General features: G+C 40.2%; 1 protein-coding gene across 3 annotated transcripts; it reads right to left on the reverse strand.

The window, feature by feature from the left end:
- Positions 1-4,109: 4,109 nt before the first annotated feature.
- Positions 4,110-26,080, reverse strand: KCO1 (Outward rectifying potassium channel protein). 3 transcript variants are annotated; one of them, XM_077374097.1, is made up of 4 exons: positions 25,867-26,080; positions 12,852-13,200; positions 11,606-12,543; positions 4,110-4,427 (listed from the first exon to the last, which is right to left on the reverse strand). In XM_077374097.1, the coding sequence occupies exons 3-4, from the start codon at positions 12,505-12,507 to the stop codon at positions 4,256-4,258; spliced, it is 1,074 nt and encodes a 357-aa protein (XP_077230212.1). In that variant the 5' UTR covers positions 12,508-12,543; positions 12,852-13,200; positions 25,867-26,080; the 3' UTR covers positions 4,110-4,255. The 3 variants fall into 3 exon arrangements, with proteins under 3 accessions (XP_077230212.1, XP_077230204.1, XP_077230208.1); XM_077374089.1 differs by lacking the exon at positions 12,852-13,200 and having other exon boundaries at positions 11,606-12,516; XM_077374093.1 differs by lacking the exon at positions 12,852-13,200 and having other exon boundaries at positions 25,867-26,077.
- Positions 26,081-26,510: the final 430 nt, after the last annotated feature.

The raw sequence follows: 26,510 nt of genomic DNA on the forward strand, positions 1-26,510 counted from the left end.
TGTTCTGGTTAAAGAGATTATATATGCTGTTAATTGGTATCCAGTAGACCTTGGGAGAATATACGAGTCATTCACAGTGATAACCAAATTGGAATCTAGAAGAATAGGCTAAAGCTTGACAATTTTCGGAAAAATCAGAAAACTGTATCAGGAGGTAGAAAGCCCGATTGCATGGCCTAAAAAAAGTATAATGATTGACATAATCAAATTTGGGTGAAATCTGATTTCAAAGAAGGTGAACTTGATTAGCTATAACCATGGTTTTAAATTTCGACCGAAATCGATAAAAACCGAAACGGTATTTTATTTTGGTCGAAATTTCGGTTTTTCCAAAATTTGACCCAAAAAATCTGTTTTTTTTTTTAAATATTAATTTAATATTTCACCGAAATTTCGGTAGAAATTTAATATTGAATAAAATATTGGTTTTGGGTTTTGTACCAGATTTCGACCCAAGAAATTTCAGGGTCCGAAACCGGTACCGAAACTGAAATTTTAAACCTTGGCTATAACTAAGCAATGGAAGATTCAGAGGCGAAGGAAAGAAATCCAGAAGTATTTGCCACGGGCCTTTTAAAATTCAAGATTCTAAAGATGGTTGATGGATACATTTCATCTTGAATAACCACCATACATGCAATGTACTTAGTTATCAATGTTGAAAATCTAACACTATTTGAGCTTTCAATATAGATCGACTTGAACAAGATACTTTCTACCATTACTAGATGATCTTTTTTGTTGAAAATGAAGATCATTTAGGGCACGTTTGGCTACCATGAATTTGTTTTCTTGGAATATTAGCTTACACAAAGGTGAGGAAGGGTGGAGAGGTATTTGTTTTCCTGGAATACAAAAGGGGCTTGTGAGGAGAGGGTAAGAAAAGCCTGAAAAACCAGGAAACAAAAAACTCTGGGAAGTGATATTTACGCCCCTTTTCATCACTGGGGACACCTGGTGCCAGTATACCAATGACTAAAGGGGGCCTAATGTACTTGATGTCAAAAGAATCTAGTGGCCTTGATTGCCACGTACATTGGCGCTGGGTGTCCCTGGTGATGAAAAGGGGCGTAAATATCACTTCCCAAAACTCTACTCAAAATATGATTCGACTTTTTCTTGGTTTTTAGCCACTTCTCCCTCGAATCAATCGTGCCCTCTCAAGTCTCTCCCCTCACCCGCCCTACCTTCTCACTTGGAGAAATTAGTTTTTCATGAAAAAAATAATAATTCTTGGTTGCCATACATGGCCTTAGAAGAAAGATTGCACCTTGGAACAGAAGATCACATAAATAGGATGGGAAAAAATAAGTATTTTTGTATTGAAAAGAAATGTCAATTACCTAATCAGCCCATATTGTAATGTTTAGTTTTTGAACTTATTAATTATAGTTGCACTAAGTACAGCCCCTGCTAGGAATGGGAGTCCTACTCTAATTTGGAGTTCAAGGAAACCCTGATCCTATATAAGGGAAGGCTTGTACCTAGAGGAAATCCTCTCGTAGTGAAAAAGATGCTCACCCATGGTCCTATGTTGTTTGTTTGTGGATGTGTGCTGAGGTTTTCTATTTTAGTTTTTATTGATTATGCTGACCCCAACTAGTTTGGGACAGAGGCTTAGTTGACTTGAGTTTTTATTGATTATATGTCGTTTGAACACTACAACAAAGAGAAGGTGAGCCTGCTCGGGCAAATGGGTGGCATAGGAGCCCACACCCACCTTTTATATGCTGATGATCTCATGATTTTCATATAGCATATCTGATCCCACCCTCCTTTCAAAGATATTACGTCTTGAGATCAGCACTAATAAAAATGAAGTTTTTCTCCATGAGTATTGACTAAACAACTAAGGGCTATTAGGCGTACCGTTTGAAATAGCGTTTAAAACACCGTTTTGCAAAACGGCGTTTTAGTTCAAAACGGCGGTTTGCTAAATGGTGTTTTCATGTTTGGTTGGCCAAATCAAAACGGCGTTTTAAACGGCAAACGGAGGTATTGTGTGTTTGGTTGCAAATGCCCTAAAACGGAGTTTTAGTGGTAAAATGACCAAAAAGGGCATTGTTTGGTTAGCCTTAATGTAACTCAACTACTCTCTCATTAGGTCCAATATTAAAAGGTCATTAGGATCTTATTCAAACACTATTAAAATTAAACATCATTGCCAAAAAAAAAAAAGGCTTTACCTTTGGGGTTTTTCTCCTTCTTCTTCTTAACAGCCGAATTTGCTAGATTTGACGGACGAGTGGAGGCGCTGAGGCGGTGAGGAGTGAGAGGGTTTGCAACTTTGCAAAGTAGATGAAGAAACTAGGGTTTCTTTTAATTCTTTTGTCTTTAAAAAATCAAAATTAAGAGATTATATAATGATATCAGCAGCCCCTTGTTTTGAATTAAATATTAACAATTTAACAAATTTATGTTCTCAAGAATGATATTAACACCTCCACTTTTTTGGTATTTGACGCATAAAATCGCACTCATATACGTAAAAAAGGGTTTTGGTGAGGGCAAACACGTAAAAACCCACAGCCCAAAAATTCCGTTCAAAACGGACCTCCCCCCCTCCGTTTGCAAAACACCGTTTTGAGGGTTCAAAACGGTGTTTCAAACGGTGGCTGCGCACCCAAACACTACGAAACGGCCGTTTGGCTCCAAAACGGTGTTTTAAACGATACGCCAAACACGCACTAAAGGGGTTTAATACATGCAAGGAGGAAATCTCCCAATCAACTATCTTGGTCTTCCATTACTCTCATTGATAAAGTTTCGGAAAAGAATCAATGTATGAAAAGCTGAAGTTCTTCTCATGTGCCAAAGACTTCAGTTAATCAAGTCTGTTCAAAATAGTCTTTAACTTTATTGATTATTAGCTTTCCTACTTTCTAAGAAGACTATGAATAAAATTGAAAAAACTACTAGGGATGTCCTCTGGTAAGACTCTTTTATTCAAAATCAAGTCTGTCCTACACTATATTCAACTTTATTGATTATCAGCTTAAGAAGATTATCTATAAAATTGGGATTTCCTTTGGTAAGACCTTTTATTCAAAGAAAGCCTCACGCAATTAGTTGGGATAATATATGCAACCTAAAGTGACAGAAAGTGCTGGCCTTTACAAAAGACATATGCCAAAGGTAGATGCTTTTGAGGATAGATTTAGGAGATTTTATATGGCGAAGTCTAATATTTTCAAAAAAAAAAAAAAAAAGTACAGTGGGACCCACTTCATGGGATGATCCAAACTGTTCATTTGTTGGGTCACACCATAAATAGGCTGTACCCAATAGATCAACTCCATAGGATGATCCTAAGCCTCCGATCTATAAGGCTTCTATATTGCGTAGTCCCCCTACATATCGGAGGGTTAGGCCTACGGAGATGGTCTATGGGATACAACCTATTTACATTGTGGCCCAACAAATGAACGGTTTGGATCATCCTATGAAATGGGTCCCAATTTTTGCAATATACTGGAATTCACACTCACACCATATAAAAACTTTGGATTTAGATGGAAGTGCTCCCATCTTGGGTGGTGGCATTTGCATGGACGGTGGCAAGGAAAAGAATCAATACTTGTAATGTCTGCAAAAACAGAAAGTCCATATGGCCACTTGGTGTGTATTTTGCAGGGAGAATGAAGAATTTTTGTCACATATTTAGCTCATTGCACCGATCTTATTGCGTATGGATGAATGTCATAAAAAGCTTTGGCATGGAGTGGCCACTACAAGGATCCATCAAGACAGTAATACTCAAAATTTGAGTCCAATTATCAGTTTTGGACTCACAATCGGTTCTCAAAATCCTAAACAGTCAGGTCCTAAACTTTTAAGAATTAGGTGCTTCTGATACAGAAAATACATCTTCATGCATGCAAGTGATGTCCAGTGTATAAAGAAGTAGGATTTGCTAGGCGATTTCGCGGAAAGCCATTTCACGGCTCGCTTTCGCATGAGAGAACAGGCACACAGGCTCACTTTTTTAGTAGATTATCTTACTCATTTAATTCATATGATGTTGCTGTTCTCTAATTCAAAAGTCAGCCGCGAAATGGCTTTCCACGAAATTGCCTAGCAAATTTCTAAAGTAGAACAAAAGAAGAACGTGGGCAAACATGTAATCTTCGGTGCATATAGAAGAAAGAGCAAAAACAAAAGAGAAGATAGGATCTCTTGAACATATTTACATCCATTTCCAGAACTCAACTGAAAATACACAAAAGTTTCAGTTAACAACCTCTCTAAGAACGTTTTAGTTGTATTTTCTCTGTTGTGGAGATGATTGCGCAAGTACCAAGTCTGAAGCTGAAATTGTCCCAGACTGATCAATATCAAGATCCTCAAACTCCTCCATAACGAGTGCAATATCTTCTTGGTTAATCTTCCCCATCTCTTTGAGTTTATATACGATGAACTCAGCAGCACTGTGGAAATGAAACCAAAGAAATATGGTTAATTACAAAAACAAGAAAATAACATTTGATACCAGCAAAAGCAGTTGTTGAAATTTGAAAACAAAACATAATGCAGTTAACAAGACCAGTATAAATCTTCTGCCTAGTGATAGCTAAAATGAAGTGATGGTTTTGATTTGTGAAAGAGAGATGTATGGTCTAATGGGGCTAATAAGAAATATTTACTCATGGGTGGGGGGTAAGCTCTTCTATTCTTGGCTCATGGTTTCTCTTAGCTATATGGCTCATCCGGGAGAGAAATCATCCTTCAAGAAATATTATGGGACATACAAATGTATAATCATTACGCTTCAACCGGGTTATTCTATTTCACCTCGGATAGAGAAAAGAACTTAAATCAAAATAACTTGCTTTCTCACTTGACTAGAGGATTGTTGGTTCAACTCGGGTTCCTAGCTATCGAAAAGAGAACAGTAGCATCAATGGTCGCATGGATCATAAATGCATGAATGTGATGTACCGAAAAACTGTAATTTTTTTTTGAATGGTAAAGAATTCATTGATAGGATCGCGAGGGCCAAAAATACAAAGAAAAGGCAAAAGAATATACAAACAATGTACCAGAAGAGAAGACACAAGAAAGAATCAAGGTGGTAGAAAATCGTATTGCTCAAGGGCCACCAAGCGAGCTCCACTTTTTGCCAACTTATCCGCAACTCCATTGGCCGATCTCCTAATATGACGAAAAGAGATGCAATTAGAACCCACAATGTCTGCAATCTCATTGAAGTAATCCGCGAAGCGCCAAGGACGAGATTGGGATCCGGATAACCACTGAATGACATTTAGCGAGTCACCTTCCACCACGACTCTATTAAGGTCAATCCCCCCATTAGTTTAATCCCTTGATGAACTGCCCACACTTCCGCCTCATTTGAATCTGCAACTTCAATGGGCCCCGCAAAGGCTCACCTCACTACACCGTACTCATCCCTTAGTACTGCCCCAATGTCGGCCGGTCCAGGATTGCCAAGACTAGAACTATAGAAGTTAAGCTTGAGAAAACCCGAATCTGGGGGTTCCCAAACTTGTAAAACAGGGGAGGAAGATTTGGCACTTGAACACACAACACTCCAACCCTTGCACAGCTCAAAAGCGGAAACAAATACGAAGCTACGGAGGGATTTTGCCCAAAACACCGAAATAGTTGTCACCTTAGAGGATAGGAAAGGAACACTTTTTACCATACCTTTGAAGATTCTAGCATTTCTTTCCTTCCAAAGCACCAAGAGAACGCTAAAAATGATATGAGCCACATACTTTTTCCTTTTCCCTTCCAAGGAAAAAAGAACCAAGTCTCCAACGCCTGTGAAAGGTCCAAGGGGAATACCCAAGAAATACCAAACCTCTTCAACACACTGCCCCAAACTTCTCTAGCCACCTTACAATAGATAAAAAGATGATTAACTGATTCTCCATCCTCAATACAAAGAGAAAAATGATTGATGATCAACATCTTTCGATCTCTTAGCAAGTCCACCGTCTGAATACGCTCCTGAATAGCGGCCCAACCAAAAACTCCAACCCTAGGGGGAACAGGGATGGACCAAACTCTAGCAATAACAGACGAAGCAGGACAAGGAATGAGATGAAGATAAAATGATTTAGCAGAAAACTCCCTAGAAGACTCCCAAGTCCACACCATAACATCGGAACCGTCCCATTTAATATAGCATTTTTCAAGAAGTTCGAACAAACTTGACACCGAAGGTAACTCCTTAAAAAAAAAGTTTTGTCTCAAGGAGGGGACCCACACAACCCTATTATCAAAGCGAGGAAAGCAATCTTTGACAAGAGCCTCTTTCGAGGAAGATACCATGAACAAATCCGGGAATATCTCCTTTAAGGGGAAGAAAGAACACCATTTATCATGCCAGAATCCAACACGATCACCTGAATGCACCCTAAGTCTTGTTCCGGCACGGAACCAATGAATAAAACTCAATATGTCTCGCCACATCGTGCAACCCTTTAGAGAAAATCTATCATCAGATTCCCAATGGTCCACAGTGGCACCATACTTGCTATCGATAACTTTCACGCATAACGAAGACGGTTCCTCCCCATATCTCCAAAGCCATTTTCCCAATGAAGACTGAGTCACAAGTTTTATCTTTCTTACCCCCAAGGCCACCCGTGTTAATTGGCTTGCTAACATCAACCCACTTCTCTAGAGGAATGCCCTTCTTTTTATTATCCGGCCCACCCCACAGAAATCTTCTTTGAATTTTCTCTATTCTTAACGCTACGCTAATAGGGCATTTGAATAGGGGCAACTGATAAGTGGGAATGCTAGCCAGCACCGCCTTTATGAGTGTAAGTCTACCACGTCTAGATACGAGGTTTCTCTTCCATGTATTTAGCCTGCGCTCGATTCTTTCCACGATGGGATCCCAACTCCAATTTTTGTGACTACCTGCTCCCAGCGGTAAGCCCAAATAAGTAGATGGAAGAGTATCCATATGCACTCCAGTTTGTACCAAAAAAACTGTTGTGCCTAATGTAATAGGCAACAAAGCGACTTTGCCACTTTTATGAATTTTTTATAAAATGATAAAATCCCAAAAATTTGAAAGATCATCGAGATATCTTCATATTTTATTTTGGGAAATGTTATCAGCAATACCATATTTTGATGATCACACTCCTCACTTTATTAAAAAGTACAGTACGGACCGCACAATAGGATGATCCAAACCGTCCATTAGATGGGCCACAACCTAAATAGGTTGTGCCTCAAAAATCTTTTCCATAGGTTGATCCTAATCCTCCGATCTATAGAGGGTTAGGATCAACCCTCTAATATTCAGTCCCTCTATAGATCAGAGGGTTAGGAGCAACCTATGGAAACGATTTTTGGGTCACAACCTATTTAGGCTTTGGCCCATCTAATGGACGGTTTGGATCATCCTATGGTGCGGGCCACACCTTACTTTTTAATAAAGAGAGGAGTGTGATCATCAAAATATGGTAGTGCTAATAACATTTCCCTTTATTTTTTATTGTGAAAATATTACAATAATAACACAATAAATTCACGATATTATTTGTTATTCAGTTATTCTAAGATTGTTCTTAAATTTTATATTTTTATATATTTTAGGAAAAATTATTAAAAAAATGCAAAGTTTTGTCTAAATTGTGAATAAAGGGTAGTGATTTGAAAATTATAAAAAAGGTGTTGTCAGGTGAGAGAAGATGGCTTTTAGGACAAATATACCCCTCCTACCTCTTTTTTCCCTCCACTTTTTCACCTATCCCTATACACTTATTACCTTCTCACCTACCACCTTCTTCTTCCTCAAGGCTTTTCTAACATGGAAAACTCCATGAGAGGATTTTGAAGGTTGCCATTTTCCAACCACCTTCTTCCTCAAGGCTTCATGGAAGGTTTTTGAAGCTTGCCATTGCCATTGTAGTTTTGGAAAAAAACTCCATTGCGAACGTTTCCAAGCTCCATTACCATTGTAGTGTTGAAAAAAAAACTCCATTTGCAACGTGATAAAGCTCCATTGCCATTGTACTTTTGGAAAAAAAGCCCATTGCCAACCTGATATAGCTCCATTGCCATTGTAGTTTGGAAAAAAATCTCCATTGCTTATTTGGGTGATAAACATAGCTTCGGTTAGGTTTAACATCTTCTCTTCATGTTTTCATGTTTTTTGTGCTTTGGCCCTATTTATGAGACTCTTTGTTTGGTTGCAATGTTTATCTTGATCTCTCTCTATCTCTCTCTATGTATACAATCATGTTTGGTTACATGTTAGAACCTAGTGGTTTCGGGGTATAAAATGTGGTTCTGAAGTGGTTCTGGAGTAGAAAATGTGGTTCCCTAGTGGTTCTGAGGTATAAAATGTGGTTTTGTAGTGGTTCCGGGGTATAAAATGTGGTTTTGTAGTGGTTCCGGGGTATAAAATGTGGTTCCCTAGTGGTTTCGGGGTATAAAATGTGGTTCCCTAGTTGTTCCGAGGCATAAAATGTGGTTCACTAGTGGTTGCTGTGTATAAAATGTGGTTCCCTAGTGGTTTCGGGGTATAAAATGTGGTTCCCTAATGGTTCCGGGGTATAAAATGTTGTTCCCTAGTGGTTCCGGAGTAGAAAATGTGGTTCTGTAGTAGTTCTGATGTATAAAATGTGGTTCCCTAGTGGTTCCGGGGTATAAAATGTGGTTCCCTAGTGGTTCCGAGGTATAAAATGTGGTTCCGTAGTGGTTCCAGGTAGAAAATCTGGTTCCCTAGTGGTTCCGGGGTATAAAATGTGCTTCCCTAGTGGTTCCGGGGTAGAAATTGTGGTTCCTTAGTGGTTCCGGGGTATAAAATGTGGTTCCCTAGTGGTTCCGGAGTATAAAATGTGGTTCCCTAGTGGTTCCGGAGTAGAAAATGTGGTTCCCTAGTGGTTCGGGGGTATAAAATGTGGTTCCCTAGTGGTTCCGGGGTATAAAATGTGGTTCCCTAGTGGTTCCGGGGTAGAAAGTGTGGTTCCGTAGTGGTTGCAAGTTATAAAATGTGGTTTCCTAGTGGTTTCGGAGTAGAAAATGTTGTTCCCTAGTGGTTCTGAGGTATAAAATGTGGTTCCGTAGTGATTCCGGGGTATAAAATGTGGTTCCCTAGTGATTCCGGGGTAGAAAATGTGGTTCCCTAGTGGTTCTGGGGTATAAAATGTGATTCCCTAGTGGTTCCGGGGTAGAAAATGTGGTTCCCTAGTGGTTCTGAGGCATAAAATGTGGTTCGATAGTGGTTCCAGGGTAGAAAATGTGGTTCCCTAGTGGTTCCGGGGTATAAAATGTGGTTCCCTACTGGTTATGAGGTATAAAATGTGGTTCCCTAGTGGTTCTGGAGTATAGAATGTGGTTCCGTAGTGGTTTCGAGGTATAAAATGTGGTTCCCTAGTGGTTCCCATAAAATGTGGTTCCCTAGTGGTTCCGGGGTAGAAAATGTGGTTCCCTAGTGGTTACGGAGTAGAAAATGTGGTTCCTTAGTGGTTCCGAGGTATAAAATGTGGTTCCGTAGTGGTTTCGGGGTATAAAATGTGGTTCCCTAGTGGTTCCGGGGGTAGAAAATGTGGTTCTCTAATGGTTCCGAGGTATAAAATGTGGTTCCCTAGTGGTTCCTGGGTATAAAATATGGTTCCCTAGTGGTTCCAATGTATAAAATGTGGTTCCCTAGTGCTTATGAGGTATAAAATGTGGTTCCCTAGTGGTTCCGGAGTATAGAATGTGGTTCCCTAGTGGTTCCGAGGTAGAAAATGTGGTTCCCTAGTGGTTCTGAGGTATTAAATGTGGTTCCGTAATGGTTCCGGGGTATAAAATGTGGTTCCGTAGTGGTTCCGAGGTATAAAATGTGGTTCCCTAGTGGTTCCGGCGTATAAAATGTGGTTCCGGGGTATAAAATGTGGTTCCCTAGTGGTTCCGGCGTAGAAAATGTGGTTCCCACGCCGGGCCCGTACGGGCCGGGTCGACCCGCGGGTCACCCGGATTTTTGCCGTATTTTTTTAGATGTTTTGGGAAATGTTATCCGCACTACCGTATTTTGATGAGGACACTCCTCACTTTATTAAAAGTATGGTATGGCCCGCACCATAGGATGATCTAAACCGTCGATTAGATAGGCCACAGCCTAAATAGGTTGTGCCCCAAAAAGCATTTCCGTAGGTTGATCCTAACCCTCTGATCAGAATGTTAAAGGGTTGGTCCTAACCCTCTATAGATCGGAGGGTTAGGATCAACCTATGGAAATGATTTTTGGGACACAACCTATTTAGGCTGTGGCCCATCTAATGGACGCTTTGGATCATCCTATGGGGGGGGGGGCATACTGTTCTTTTAATTAAGTGAGGAGTGCCCTCATCAAAATACAATAGTGTGGATAACATTTCCCTTTTTTTGTATAGGAATTGCTAGCCACCTTCGCCGAGGCAACTTCTCGGCTTGTGGCCCATCCTTTGATGCAAAGATTGGGGGTGCAAAGGTGGCTAGCAAAAACATAATTGCAAAAAATGGTAATCATTACGGATTTGTGGCTGAAGTGCTAAGTTTTAAATGAAAAATTACAAAAAAATGGAAGCAAAGTAGTAAAATTACGAAAAAAATAAAAAAAGGATGCACTAACATATGACAATTACCAAACTACAAAGTCCGACTGTCTTCTGTCGGAAATCCGAACATTTGTTCGGAAGTCCGAACAAACCTTCAGACTTCCGAATGGAACTAGTATTTTGGTTACGTATATTGGCTTCCATTCGGAAGTCCGAAGTTTTGTTCGGACTTCCGACGGAAGCTAGTAGAATATGGATAATTCCAAAGATTTTTATTTTCAAATTGAGTACTAATTCCAAGGATAATAGGGATATGCATTGTGATCTTAGTGTCATGCAAACAACCCTAAATTGAAACTTGGTTTTGATGTTTTAGAATCAAAAAAATGCAAAGAAAATGGATTTATCTTGAAAATGGGAAAAACAACAAAATTCAGTTTTAGGCTCAAAATTCATTTTCTTTGCATTTTGTAACACTGCTTTGATAAGTTTATCATGAATAAACCCTCATGAATACCAAACCTGTTGTAAATGGCAACCTTCAAAACCCTTCCATGGAGTTTTCCACGTTAGAAAAGTCTTGAGGAAGAAGAAGGTGGTAGGTGAGAAGGTAATAAGTGCATAGGGATAGATGCAAAAAGGTAGAGAGAAAAAAGAGCTAGGAGGGGTATATTTGTCCTAAAAGCTATCTTCTCTCACCTGATAACACCTTTTTTATAAATTTCAAATCACTACTCTTTATTCACAATTTAGACAAACTTTGCATTTTTTTAATAATTTTTCCTATATTTTATTATTCCAGTTATTTTCCCAATATAAACTTGATTATCACAAAAAAAACATCCCGAGATACACCCTTCAGAGAAATTCTTGAGGCAAAGTATTTGTACTATGTGTGATATTCATGTTTAATGAGAAGGCAATTCAACTGCTAACAGAGTGACTCACTAAGCATATCAATTATGATAGTTATAAAAGTCAACATGCTGAGCTAATTCAATAATGTCATAAAAGCTTGGAATCAAATTCATTAAAAAGGAACCCCGGTGCCATATGAATAGGAGTTTACCATATTTGGTGATGGATTTTCTTACCTCACAACGCCATCACCATCAACATCTGCCGCCTCAAGATCCACATTTGTCATCTTTCGTGTAAGAACCCATTTGGCTAGAGAATGTTGTCTGCGCTCAGAGTTTAACTCAGCAAGGTAGAGAAAGAACAAAGCTAAACAGATAGTACTAGCCAATATCCAAAATATGGCAAAAATACGCCCACCTTCAGTTGAGAAGCTTTGATCCCCATATCCTAAAGTGGTGATGGTTGAGCAAACGCAGTAAAAGGAATCAATGAGGCTCAGTTTCTCAATCTTAAACAAGAAAATCGTTCCGACAATTATCAGCACCATGAGAAGTATTGTGACTGTGAGAAACTTGTATTTTACTTTGTTGATTTCAACTTCCTTTATAATCTCTGTAGCCCCAACATGGCGACGTATGTTTAGGGCTTTAACCAATAATATTTCCTGCTTTTCTACAAGATAATCTGCTGCTCTGCTGAGAATAAGTCCAATAAGAGCCATACCAGTAAATACAAAAGCGCATGCGAGAAGTTTGGTAGCAATACTATTAGGCACGAGGTCTCCATACCCCACAGTTGTCATTGTCACAATGCAGAAATATATGGCATCTATAATCTCATTTGTTTTCGTACCACTTATCTGGTTCCGAACGAGAAGGAAGCAGAGAGTGCCTATCCCCAAGTAGATGGCAAACAACACAGTAACTTGCCTAAATGACGGTTGGAATTTACGCAAAATGGATTCGGCGATTGGAGGGGAGCCACTGCCATTGTTCTCCGTTAAAACCATGTCTGTTATAGGAGCACTTCGACATCGACGGTATCCTCTTTTCTTGGCAGCGCTCATTTGTTCTGGTTGAGGGTGTGGGTCAACTAACCCCGAGAGCAAAGGTTGTTTTGCACCATCATAGGCCATTTGCTGATCCTATAGAGGTAAGCACGATTAGCATACCTGCATATTAGCTGAATATTTAGAGGTCTGAGGTATAAATATATGAGAGAACATGAAGGAGACGTGTTTTTCTTATAATTTTCTGGTTAACTCAATCAGGCAGGAGCAAGATATCAGCTATCTTTCATATCATTCTTTGAAATAAATGACATCTTCCATTAGATTGAAGGACAAGACCGAGGAGGTCTAAAGGCACAAAGTAAACATAAAGAAAAAGAAAAAGGAAAAAGAAACACACACACACACAATAACAATAAACGAAGAAATCTCCTTGCCGGGGGGGGGTGGGGGTGTTCAGAAGTCATAACCTCATCCCTGGTGACACCAAACCGAGTAAGAAGATAGACATCACAATCAGCCGAGCTCCATACATGACGAATCTCAATATTGCGAACCACAATCACATCAAGAATTTCCTTGATGACGCTTGCAAATCTCCTAGGACACATTTCTCACCAGCTTTACCACATTAAGAGAATCTCCCTCGATAATGAGGTGATCAAGCAAATACAGATTAAAAAGCCTAATGCCACTGCGGAGTGCAAGAACCAGCAACTTGTTTGAATCTTTCTCCCCGATCGGTTCAAGCTCAACTAACCTCATTCTTGAAGCTCCTAAGAAGGCCTCCAATACCCTTCGGACCTAGGTCGCCAACACCTGTCGAAGTCGAGGTTTTAAATTTTGATTTTGATTTTGGTCGGAAACGGAAAGGTTTCGGTTTCGAATGAAAATTTCGGTGGAAATCACGTAAAATCAAGGAAGCATATGGAAACATATGCAAATGATAAAATTTAAAGATGAAACTTCAGGAAATGCTACAATAAGCATAACTACACACTTAGAAACCATCATATAAACAAAACAGCAGTCCATATTGTTTTACAAGCATTGAACACCTTAGTGGCATGCATTGTCACACGTCTGGTAATTTAGTAGATATCAAATTTCACATGTATTTCATATAAATATCTATATATAATACAGGCACCATATTTTGCATGAGATTCATATATGTAAAACATACTAATATAGTATGCCATTATTACACTTACGATTTTAGTTTACGTATTTAGGTCATTTTTGTTTTGGTTTCGGTGGGGATGGAAACAAAAAACATATTGGTTGTTTCGCGTCAGTTTCAGTAGGAATTTAAAACCATGGTCGGAGTTAAGCTTCCAAAACCCGGTATGTGGAGGCGGCACATGGGATGAGGACGCTCCTTTCTGCACCTAGTCATGCATTTTTCTCCCAGGATTCGTGGATAGCAAACTCAGAAATACCTTAGAAACTCAGAAGAGTCGTTACCAAATAAACAACTGGTATGAAGATCTGTCTCTGAATGATGGAAATGGCTCTAGAAACACCTTTAAAGAGTCATGATTATTTCCTCTCAATCTAGCCAATGTGCGATAGTAAGAAATAGGCTCCATAGAATCCTATTTATAAGAAGACCACGGAACAAAATCCCAAGATTCAAAATGAACTACAATCTAACTAAGAAGAACCCAATTCAATTCAAAGAGCTCAAAAATGAAATAGCAAGCTTACACTTGAAACTGCAATGGAGCAACATGTGATCAACATGCTTAGCATCCCTTATGCATAAAGCACAATATTTCACAAAGATCATATGTCTATCGTGGAGATTATCTACAGTAAGGATCTTTTTCAGCACAATGTTCAATGAAAGGCCACAACCCTATGGAGTGCATGAGAACACCATGCTTTCCAAGTGGAAGATGAACAAAATTGGTGAGCTACATGGCAATAGAAACAACAAATTGAGAATACACCCGCCGAAGACCACTTCCACACCCACTTATCGGCCCCATGTTTCTTAATGCAGATCGGATTAATTTTGACCAAAAACAACGTAACAAAATGGAATTTCCAATTAAAAATTTCTTGAATTTAATATGCCAATCCCTTCTCATCGCCCCTACTCAAATAATTGGCCACATTACTCCCTTTATCTAATACCACATTAAAAAGGTTAGGAAATTCCAGTCTTACAGGCCTGTTTCCACACCACCCCATTCCACAAGAATCGGATTTTATCCCCACGTTCCAATCTATTGTGAATATTTCTTTAAAATAGAATAGTAACCTTCAAAATATCTTGCTTGACCAAGATTCTAAGAGGGCTATGCTTGTCCATTGAATACTATCGTCCAAAGGTGGACCGTATTTAGCCTGTACAACCAATACCCACGGCCATTTCCTAGTAGGCCTTGATTCATCATCCTCAATCTTCTAATACCAAGACCTCCTTTTTTTCGACTTGCAAATCACTTTCCATTTAACTAAATGAAACTTTCTATAGTCCTTTCTGTCATTCATAGGAAGTTGAAGTATATCGATCTTTTGATCACAGATATGGGACAATGGAAGAGTGACAAAAGATAGATGGGAAGATTAGACAAGATTGACTTGATAAGAGTGATCCTGTCATCGAGAGACATCATGCTCTTTTCCCAGAGGAAAGACATTTTAAAATCTCTCAATAACTGGATCTCATAAAATTTTTGAGGGTCTTCCAAAGCTCAAAGGGAGACCAAGATAGAAATTAGGAATGGACCTGTAATCACAACTAATTGTCTTAGCAAACTCCGTCGCCTCCTCGTTTAATCAAACACCCTTTACCACAAATTTTGTAAAATTATTCTGTTTCCCCGTGACAACTTCATACATCTAACTGCTTTCAGCTTTTTGATCTTCCAGAAACTAGAATTGCTAAACAGCATTGTACCATCCACATAATGGAGATGGGAAACTTTCAACGCAGGAGGGCCGACCTTGATCATTCTACTGAGAGAATCCACCATGACAGTATAAAGGAACAGGGAAAGGGAAACTCCCTCGTGTAAACCTCTAATCGTCTAGAAGAAGCCTATGGGTAAAACATTAACCGGAACAGAGCAACAAGCCGACTAGATACAACATTCATCCATTCTAGCCACGAGATGATCCAAACAACTCCACTTTACCATAAGCTTTTTCCATATATATTTTGCAAACCACTCCTCGAATTACGTTACTTTGATAAGAAATCAAAACACTCATGAGCAATCAAAAGCTTCATCGGGAATTTATCTACCCTGAATGAATGTATTGCGTGCTCGAAATGATGCTTCATAGAGCGCTCTGAAAGCTATAAAAAGGGCGATCCAATGCGCGAGGCTCCCGCCATTGCGCTCTGAAACCTATCCGATAAGAATTTAGCTAGAATCATATAACCGCTTCCCACCAAACTAATTGGTTGAAAATCAATCAACTTCCAATAAGGAAGAAAGATGTCTCCGATGCGATCCAGATAGTTGACATGTTTCTCTATAGATGTATGCAACTTTAAAAACATGGGCATCAATTCCTATTTCCTACTATAAGAACATGTTAGATTGTGTAGGGGTATTTTGGCCGATCTTCAATTATAAAGGTGTGTAACATAGTATTTCCAACATTTTCTAAGCCCTCTTTACGACATGAAATTAGAGAATAGGTGATGTTTCTGTGTTTTCTCATCTCTATGTGGTGACTAGATATTGATGGCAAGTTTGGTATGACATTTTAGAGCTTGTGACAAGCTCTATTGGTGGCATTGTGATTGGCGACAACATTGCACGTTTTTTTTTTTGGCGACATCAATATGTGGGTGACCAGTGGCTTGCAACAATCTTTATAGTTCGGGTTGTGATTTGCTACAATAATTATATGTTGATTGACGATTGGTGAATGGTTATAGTGGCTGACGACTGAGTTTGGAGGTGCAATTAGGAGTTTTCAAGTACCTTCAAAACAGTTGATTCATTGTTATTATGTGTGGAAAGCCTGTTAGTTGTATGGGTGATATCTGTTCAACCTTTAAATGTGCTTGATGGTGAGTTGTGATGGAGATGAAGCCTAATTCTAGGTCTGGAATGCTAATTACTTTGGATTATGTTAATTTTTTGTGAAAAAGTAATAACTTTGGATTATCTTAACATTCATGTTACTTCCAGTAAGCTTAATGGGAGTTGACTATGTTCACTGGGCCAGATCCTTTGAAGTTCTCACAGCCAAAAGAAAGTTGAAGTATCTTACAAAAGAAAAACCTAAATCTGATGCATCTAATTTCTCTGAGTGGATTCAGGAGGACATTCAAATTAAGACATGGTTATGAATCAATATGGAGCAGAAGATTAGTAGTAGTTTGATTTTCATTGATACCGCACATTAAATTTGTGAACATGTTCAGAAGATGTATTCTATATCTTGCAGCATTACCAAACTATATCAGATAAAGGAATTTAATATCGCCCAGTTTCTCTCCGGTCTGAAGTCTGATTGTGAACTAGTTCGTGTCCAAATTCTCAGTATTCGAGAATTTTAATTTTTTTTTCCGATAATTTCTCTAGACTTCCGTGAGCATTGATGTTCGGCAACTTTGTCGTTGACTGATCTGCTTTAGCAGTGATAGGACATGCTAGTCGTGGAGGTTGGAATGGTGGGCATAGTGGTAATTGAGGTGATAAGACCATAATAGTGGTTGGCGTGGTCATATTGAGTTACGGGAGGTCAAGGTAGAGGTCGTGGATTCCTATTTGTGCTCATTGTGGTTGTGACACTATAGATTTTATTTGGGATAAGAAAGGAAAACCAACAAGATTTTCCAATCATGCGGTATATACAAATGATGGTGTGACCTCCCAGTCTTCAGGAGTGTCCATTCCACAACCAGATACATGTGAGATTACGTCTCTCTAAGGAGGAATATTCTTGTCTGGTTTCTAATTATATAGCTTAGCCATTTCCTTCCACTGCTACTCTAGCTTGGTAAGGTACACCTTGTGTCACCTCTTTTTCTTCTCACCCTTTGTGTCATTGACTCGGGAGCATCCGATCATATGATTGGCAGTCCAAGTGTGTATTCTAGCTTACATTCTTTGTCTTCTACATAGTTTGTAATGCTTACAAATGGTACTACGTCCCGTGTTGCAAGTATAGGAACAGCTCAACCGACTTTCTTTCTTCCTTTGTCACTTACCTTATATGTTCCTAAATTTCCCTTTAATTTGATATCCGTCAGTAAATTTATTAAGTTCCTAAATTTCCCTTTAATTTGATATCTGTTTGGTTGCCACAAGCCTGGCAGCCTCAAGGATGTCACAAGTAGAATATTGCTGTTTTTGGTAACTTTTATGGTGTTTGGTAGCCAGTTTAGCATCAAAATCCCTAGAGACTACTAGACAAGATTCAAAGATAATTATTGCTTGTCTGGTGACATGGCATCCATCTTCTCTTCCTTCCATGCCATCCTCCTCAAAAGAGGAAGAATTTGTCAAGTAGAATTTTGCTTTTTCTCCTTTTCTCTCTTTCTTTTTCTTCCCTCTCTCTTTTCTTTCTATATATCGGTAATGGCACCCCTCCATTTACTCTTACGAGATTGGCAACCAAACACCACTTATCACTATTCTACCTGGTAAATCCTAGGTAAGATCAAACATTACAAATGTTTGTCTCCTTCTTATTGACTACTTATACCACTAATCTACAAAGTAACTATCTGCATCCAAACAGACCCAAACCTTTTAACCCTCCTTTTGTCTTTTCCAAGATCTAAAGATGAAGCAGCTTGGTCGAGGGCATGACTCTGGAGGTTCTTATTATTTTGACTATGAAAGCGGTTCTGAGCTAAGGGCATTACAATCTTTGCTCTCTCCTCTTTAGTTGCATTTTCACCTTGAACATTCATCGCTGAACAGTTTGAAGATATCAGTCCCTTCTGTGTCAGTTGTTGTCCTTAGAATGTGAGCAAGCCAACTTAGTAATAAACAAACAAAATCTTTTTTGTCTACGGTCTATAATTGTGTCACCAGTTCGTTTTACATGGTTCATTCGAATGTTTCACGCACCTTCTTATTTGGGATTCAAGTACTTAGTTACTTTTGTGGATTGTTGTTCAGTATGACTTGGTGCTTCAGAATTATTTTTCATTTTTAGTCTTTCATAAAATTTGATGCTTCCTTTTGTATCTAGCAATAAAAAATGCCGCATTTTGAGAATTCATTGTTGATCATGGTATGAAACACCATATTTCAGTTCAACATTATACCTTGCTGGTTGCATGCCGAAGGCAATAGAAGTTTACGGTTTACTTCGAATGATATGAGAGTTATGTTGAATTACTTGTTTGATTTCTATCCAATGATGGATGAGCTTTTGACTTGTTGAAAACACATGTTTTTTTTATATATAATTATCATTGAACTCCCCCTCTCCAAACGCATACACAATTGAAACATCGTATTTTAGTCGTAAAACCACTAGAAGGGGGGCATTCTTTGTAAATTAAGTGTGTGTATTTTGGGGTGAGGAGGAATTATTTATCATCTCCTTTCTTCATAGTTGGCATTGTTATGGCAACACCAAGCTTTTTCATAAGCAAAATCATTTATTCCAAATCCGTGTGTAGTTCTAGAACCTATATGTAGCCTCAAATACTCCATGCCTGCACCCTTATTTTTGTTAACTTGAAGCACTTATGGTGGCTGAACTCCTAATTATTCCTTTCTATAGAAATAGCAGATTGAGGGGAAAACTACTAAAATTTGTTGGCTGGAATATTTTTAAGAATATCTGTGATGTGAAAAAATAAATAAATAAATAAAAATAAAAAAAAAAAAAAAAAATATATATATATATATATATATATATATATATATATATATATATATATTGTTGAGAGGAGAAGAGATTAGAGAGAAAAGGAAGAAGTTAGGGTTTACTCCCCCTTACTTTAGTATTTATATATAAAGAGAACATACAAAGACCACTATGCCCTTAGGCTATGCAATACACCTTCTAACACTCCCCCTCAAGCTGGAATGTATATATTGTACATTCCAAGCTTGTTAGATATGTCACTCAATTTTGTATAGCTTAAGGGCTTTGTGAACACATCTGCTAACTGATCAGCAGATCTCGTGAAAGAAACATGAATCTCGCCTCTTTGTATCCTTTGGCGAATGAAGTGGCAATCAACCTCTATATGCTTGGTTCTCTCGGAAAGACTGGATTGGTAGCTATATGAATTGCAGCTTGATTGTCAGAATACAGCTGAGCTGGAGCAGATGAAGAGAAACCAATCTCTGAAAGGAGAGAACGTAACCAAATAAGCTCCCCGCTGGTATGAGACATAGCACGATACTCTGATTCGGCACTCGACTTGGAGACTATGTCCTGCTTCTTACTTTTCCACGACACTAGATTGCCACCAACAAAGGTGCAATATCCAGTGGTAGATCTCCTATCTGCTGGAGATCCTGCCCAGTCTGCATCACAGAAGCCTTCTACCCGGGTATGACCGTGCTTCATGAATACGAGTCCTTTCCCTGGTGCTTCTTTCAAGTAGCGAAGAATCTGAATCACTGCTGCCCAGTGAGAAGTACGGGGTGAGCTCATATGTTGGCTGACTGAGCCAACAGCAAATGATATATCTGGACGAGTGACTGTAAGATATATGAGCTTACCCACCAGCCTCCTATATCTGCCAGGGTCATCTAATAAATCTCCTTCTTCTGGAAGAAGTTTCCCATTTGGGTCCATGGGAGCAGACGCAGGTTTCACTCCAAGGTGACCTGTCTCCTCAAGAAGATCTAATACATATTTCCTCTGTGAGAGGGAGAGACCTCTAGTAGAATATGCAACCTCAATGCCAAGAAAGTATCTGAGAGGACCCAAATCTTTGGTTGAAAACTCGTTCTGCAAGAAGGTTTTCAACCTGCGTATCCCCTCTGAATCACTGCCTGTAATGATGATGTCATCGACATATACTATCAATAGCACACAACCAGTAGTGGAATGAGAACTGAAAACGGAGTGATCAACTGCACATTGCTTCATGCCATAGTGCATGATAGCATCACTGAATCGTCCAAACCAGGCTCTAGGAGACTGCTTGAGACCGTATATAGACTTCCGCAACCGACATACTGAGGAGGACATCGCCCCCTGAGCAACATACCCAGGAGGTTGCTCCATATACACCTCCTCAGTAAGCTCACCATGTAAAAAGGCATTCTTGACATCTAACTGATGCAGAGGCCAGTCATGTGTAACTGCAAGAGATAGAAGAACACGAACAGACGGAATCTTAGCGACCGGCGAAAAAGTCTCTAAATAATCAACACCAAAGGTCTGAGTATAGCCTTTTGCCACCAACCGCACCTTAAGGCGCTCAATAGTACCGTCAGGTAAGTGTTTGACGGCATAAACCCATCGACAACCAACTGGTCGAGCCCCAGGAGGAATAGGAACTAACTCCCATGTCTTATTGGCCTGGAGGGCCTCCATCTCAAGATCCATGGCTGCACACCATCCCGAATGATCAAGTGCAGCTGGTAAAGACTGTGGCAAAGAAACAGAGGACAAAGAGGAAACAAAACTCCGAAACATCGGGGTGAGAGAATCATATGAAATAACAGACGAAATTGGGTGAGCAGTACTGTGAGAACGAGTACGAGAAGCAATGGGAGAATCTGAAGTAGGAGTAGAAGAGATAGGTACCTGAGATGTGGGGGGTGTGATCTCCGGCTGCAAGGACGATGGCGCAAGCGGAGGAGGATGAGCTGTAGATCTCGGCTAACGAGGATATGTCTGCGGAGGAGTGGGAGGAGGAGCCTCAGTAGCCTCAGGAGCTTGTAGTGAAGAGGAGGGATCACAAACAGGAATAGTCTCAGGAACTAATACAGGAGGGGAGAGGAGAGGAGCCTGAAGGGTGGGGAGGGGAAGAGGAAGGTCTGAGTCAGGACCTGTGGAAGGATCCTCATGAGAAGATACAAAGTAGGACTCAGACTCGAAGAATGTGACATCGGCAGACACAAAGGACCGACGCAGGCGAGGACTGTAACAGTGATAACCTTTCTGGGTACGGGAGTACCCAAGAAAGATGCATCGTTCAGCCCGAGGGTCCAGCTTATCAAAGCCAGGACCAAGGTGGTGAACAAAACACACACACCCAAAGACCCTAGGGGTGATAGGAAAGGGGTCATGACCAGGGTATAACACATCAAAGGGGGAAGAGCCACCAAGAACCGAGGATGGAAGCCGGTTGGCAAGGTGGCATGCAGTAAGAACAGCATCACCCCAATAACTCTTGGGAACTCGCATCTGAATAAGAAGAGAGCGAGCCCCATCAAGTAAAGAGCGCATCTTCCTTTCAGCCACACCATTCTGCTGAGAGGTGTGAGCACAGGAAGACTGGTGGAGAATACCCCGACTGAAAGAAAATCCTGGAACCCATGGGTAGTGGAGAAATATTCTCTAGCATTATCTGTGCGCAAGCATTTGAGGGTACAATCAAACTGATTTGTAACCTCAGAATGAAAAGTACGAAAAGCAGAGAAAACCTCAGAACGATCATGAAGCAAATACAGCCAAGTCATGCGAGAATAGTCATCAAAGAAAACAACAAAATATCTATATCCAAAAATAGAAGGAGTTCTCAAGGGACCCCATACATCAGAGTGCACTAAAGCAAAAGGGTGCGAGGCCCGACTAACAAGCCTAGAGGGAAAAGACACACGGTGGTGTTTTCCAAGTTCACAGGCCTCGCACTGAAAAGATTGAATAGGAACAGAAACTATAGAGGTGCGCCGTAAGCGCTCAATGCATGGATGACCAAGGCAGCAGTGCCACTGGTAGGCGTCGACAGAACTGTGTAAAATGGTACGGGGGGGACCTCCATCCAGACGATACAACCCATCTACCTCACGTCCTTTACCAATCGTCCTCCCAGTCGCAAGATCCTGTAATAAGCAATAAGATGGATAAAATGAGACATAGCAGTTAAGATATTTAGTGAGCTGACTGACTGAAAGTAAGTTAAAGGGAGACTGGGGAACACAAAGCACAGAGGAGAGGGTAAGACCAGGGTAGGGAGAGGTACTCCCTGTACCAGAAATGGGAGTAGTACGGCCATCAGCGAGGGTCATAGACTGAGAGGAAAGAGGGTGAAAAGACCTGAGTGAGGATAGAGTACCTGTCACATGGTTCGAGGCTCCCGAATCAATGATCCAGGAGCTCGAGCTACTGAGAAGAGAGGCAGGAGTGCTACCTGGCTGTGCAAAGCCAGCACTGGGAGGATGGGCGGCCAAGCGTAGGCGCTGGAGCTCATCATAGTCGGCCTGAGTGAAAGACGGTACAGCTGGGCTGGAGCCGGAGGAAGATGCTCGAGGATCAGAGTCGTCCAGAGTAGAAAGGTGCGCTGATCGCCCGAACTGAGATGGCGGCGGGGGACGACGCTCATGATGTAGCACATAACAGGTCTCATCACGGTGGCCCTCGCGCCGGCAATGTGTACAATATGGACGAGGTCGGCCACCATATCCCCTGCCACTAGAGAAATTCGTACCCATGGTACGTCCGCCACGGCTAGAGTCACGGCCACGGCCTCGGCCAAACATCCCACCACCACGGGCAGGACGATCTCCTACTGCATATGCTGCGGTAGCATGACCATCAAAAACAGCAGGAGTAAGAGAGGCTCCACCTAGACACTATTGTGCCCGCTGATAGACCTCATCGAGGGAAGGCATAGTGCCAGAACCATAAATCTGCTGGCGAAAAAACATAAACTCGGGGCCCAAGGTCTCGAGAAACTGAACAACTCGAAGCTGATCCCGCTGCCGAGCGGCGACGGCTAAGTCTGTCGTCAAGGGCAGAAAAATGTCAAGCTGCTGACAGTGAGAGACGAACTGACCATAGTATGTAGAAAGAGGGGTGTCACCACGCCGAAGATGCATCCACGCAGAATATGTGGCACTAATACGGGAGAGGTTACCAACGCCTGAAAACATAACCGCAGTATGATCCCAAATCCTCTTTGCAGTCGGAAGCTGCATCATAGTCCCTGAAATCTGAGGGATCATACTCTGCCAGAGTAAACTACGGATATGAGCATCATCCGTTTCCCACTGCTCATAAGTGGGATCCAAAACCGTAGGAGGGTCATGACGTATGGTGTAGACCTTCCTTTTGGCATGAGATAAACTTCCACCGCCACTTTCCAATTCATGTAATTGGAACCATCAAGCTTGACCGTGGTCATCGGGAGGAAGGAGGCATCACCCGATGAATGGGAAATAGGGGTAGAAGAAGAAGAGGTTTGCCCGAGAGAGGGATTGTCTACAATAGGAGGATCCATAGAAGGAACGAAGGCAAAATAGACAACACACGACGTCAAAGTAAGGGACAAGAGAAATGAGAAGGCCTCTAGGGCATAAAGAGACCACTATGTGTGGTGAGAGAATATGGCGCGACTCCGACGAAGGAGAGGAGAAAAAAAAGACATAATAGGGCCTCTAGGGCATAAATGGAGAAGATGAAAGGTCGGAGTCGCGGAGTGAAGAAGAAAAGAGGGGCGGAAGAAATTTATACCATAGAGAGAAAGAGGGTTAGAACTTAGGGTGGGAGGGTTAGGGATTTAAGGTTTCATGAGGGATAGGAAATGGGATTAGTAGGGAAAAATGAGGGTTTTAATGAGGGAAAGGAAGGGAGGGGTGAAAATGGGAAGAAAGAGGAAGAGATTGGGGTGGAAGAGAGAGAGAGCGAGGGAGGAGGAGGAGCAGGGGCGGAAAAAAAAAAAAATTGGCAGGGGCGAGTGGGAAGGGTGGGCAAGAAGAAGGAGAAAAAAAGGAGAAGCGTGATGGAGGGAGGGAGGAGAGAAGAAGGAGAAGGGGAGCTTCTCCAATGGTCCCTAGGGCACAAAAACCCCTAGGGCTCTTATACCATGTTGAGAGGAGAAGAGATTAGAGAGAAAAGGAAGAAGTTAGGGTTTACTCCCCCTTACTTTAGGATTTATATATAAAGAGAACATACAAAGACCACTATGCCCTTAGGCTATGCAATACACCTTCTAACATATATATATAAAAGACATAGGACCTCATATTCCAAATCATCACTGGAATAATCCATGATTAGAGCAAAAATCATCCTTTTAGAAGTCAATAGGAAACCAGAGATCTCAAATGTTTTTGTTTTGGCAGAAACATTCGGCACTCTAGAGTCCTTCACTAGAAACAAAACTCAATCACATGTTTTTTATGAAGTCAAGGATCACCAAACATTTGAATGTGATAATTTGGGTAAAGAAAACAATGCTAAAAGAAAAGAAAAAAACATAAGCACACCCAAGATGCATGTAGTCCGTCACGGTATATGGCTACGTCCATAGGAATGGCAAAACCAAAATTCACCATCTATGATGAAATAAACATAAGATCATGGTACAAAGTTACCTCTGAATGTATCGGTGGCACCTACCTTACAAACCCCACACTCATCTCTCTTTGACACACAAACTTGCAAAACCTACGAAGAATCACCTCTCTTTGATGCAATTTTAAGCGGCTGAAAGTTGCTCGATCAATGTCAAAATATCTTTTTTTGCTTTGGTGTCGATTAAAAAAACTCAAGAAAAATTCTCTACTCTCCCCATTTTTTTTCAGAAAAGAAAACCAAGAGAGAACCATATATTTTCGAGACCCACTAAAAGAGAAAACCCATAAGCCTCCTTATTTAATTCTTTCCTCCTTTTAAGGACCCTCTCTAGAAGGTATATGGAAAATGATTTTTGTTATTAGCAATCCAACATGCTGGTATTATTAGCTTGGTTGATTTTAAGAGAGAATATTTTTTTGTAGCCCATCTGTTACATCCAAAGGTAATATTGGATAAAATCCAATTCATCATCCTAGACAATAACTTAAGATGCCTCTCTATTTCTTAAAAGCTCAAACGACTGAATGAGAATCTAACAATTAGCAATTCAAACAGAATCTCAAATACAGCATCAAATTGAATCATGTTATTTGATGAAAGAGAAACTAGATCTGCACATATACAATGAAGCACCAATGTCAATGAAGAATAAAAACAAAATCTAAAATGAGACACCCAATAGAGGGAGAGTCAAAGCATAAATGAAGAAAGAAAATCCATAAACAGGGAATCAGATGAATGCATAAATAAATAAATAAACACACACCCTAATTAAAAAAAATTAAATGATTTATATTCATAGTTAAACAGACTATTAACATTAAAAAAAATGGGTTTCCCAAAACTAACAAAAAAATGGAAATTCCAAATGAAATCAAACTCTAAGTGCTCATAGGGTTTTGGATTCTAAATTTTGACATCAAATACTCATCTGGGTCCTCCTAAAACTAATAGAAAAGAAGATCCAAACAAATGAATTCAATAATAAGGACAAAATGAAATACAATGAAATGAGAAGACAAGGTACTTCAAAGCATAAATTAGGGAGAAAATTTTGCTTACCTTTTCAAGCTGGTTTTCATCCATCACATAAATTAGAGAGGGATTTGAGATATTGGGTGTCAGTATACTGAAATTTTCAAATGGGATTTGAAATCTTTGGCAAAATCTGTTAAAAAAACAGAGAGAAAGATCTTTTCCCACAACTCGTAGAAAATGCTGGAAGATTTGCCACTTGCCCAGTTTGATAGGGATTGTTTATGCAATTTCAAAATATGAATTGTCTATGCAATTTCGCACAAGCAATAACGTGGTTCACACTTCACAGTAAGTTCACATGAATCACATCAATAGTCATCTCTTAGAAGATTTTGTCTCATTAATTTATTAATCTGGGTGGATGTTCCCTCCTGCAAAAATAAACCGCGAAATTGCTTCTCGAGAAATTTGCAGTTTTATATGCTTTTATTTGGAATGCTAGACTCACACGCACCTCCGAAAAAAAAGGGTAAAGGACAATCCCATTGGTTAAATTCCATTTGGGTCTGTTCAGTTGCACGTTTTTTGTGGAAAGGAACCGAAACGGACCCCAAATCTGCGGAAAATGACCTAAAGTGGTTGTTTTGTTGCCAGGAGAAGGAAAGCGCTGCATATGACGTGGATTCCGTGAAATCCGACGTGTGAAAGTATTTTCCGCTTAAACAAAT

Source organism: Tasmannia lanceolata, unplaced genomic scaffold, assembly GCF_043159265.1.
Source record: "Tasmannia lanceolata isolate RefF3 unplaced genomic scaffold, GAP_Taslan_0.1 ptg000003l, whole genome shotgun sequence".
Lineage (NCBI taxonomy): Eukaryota > Viridiplantae > Streptophyta > Magnoliopsida > Canellales > Winteraceae > Tasmannia > Tasmannia lanceolata.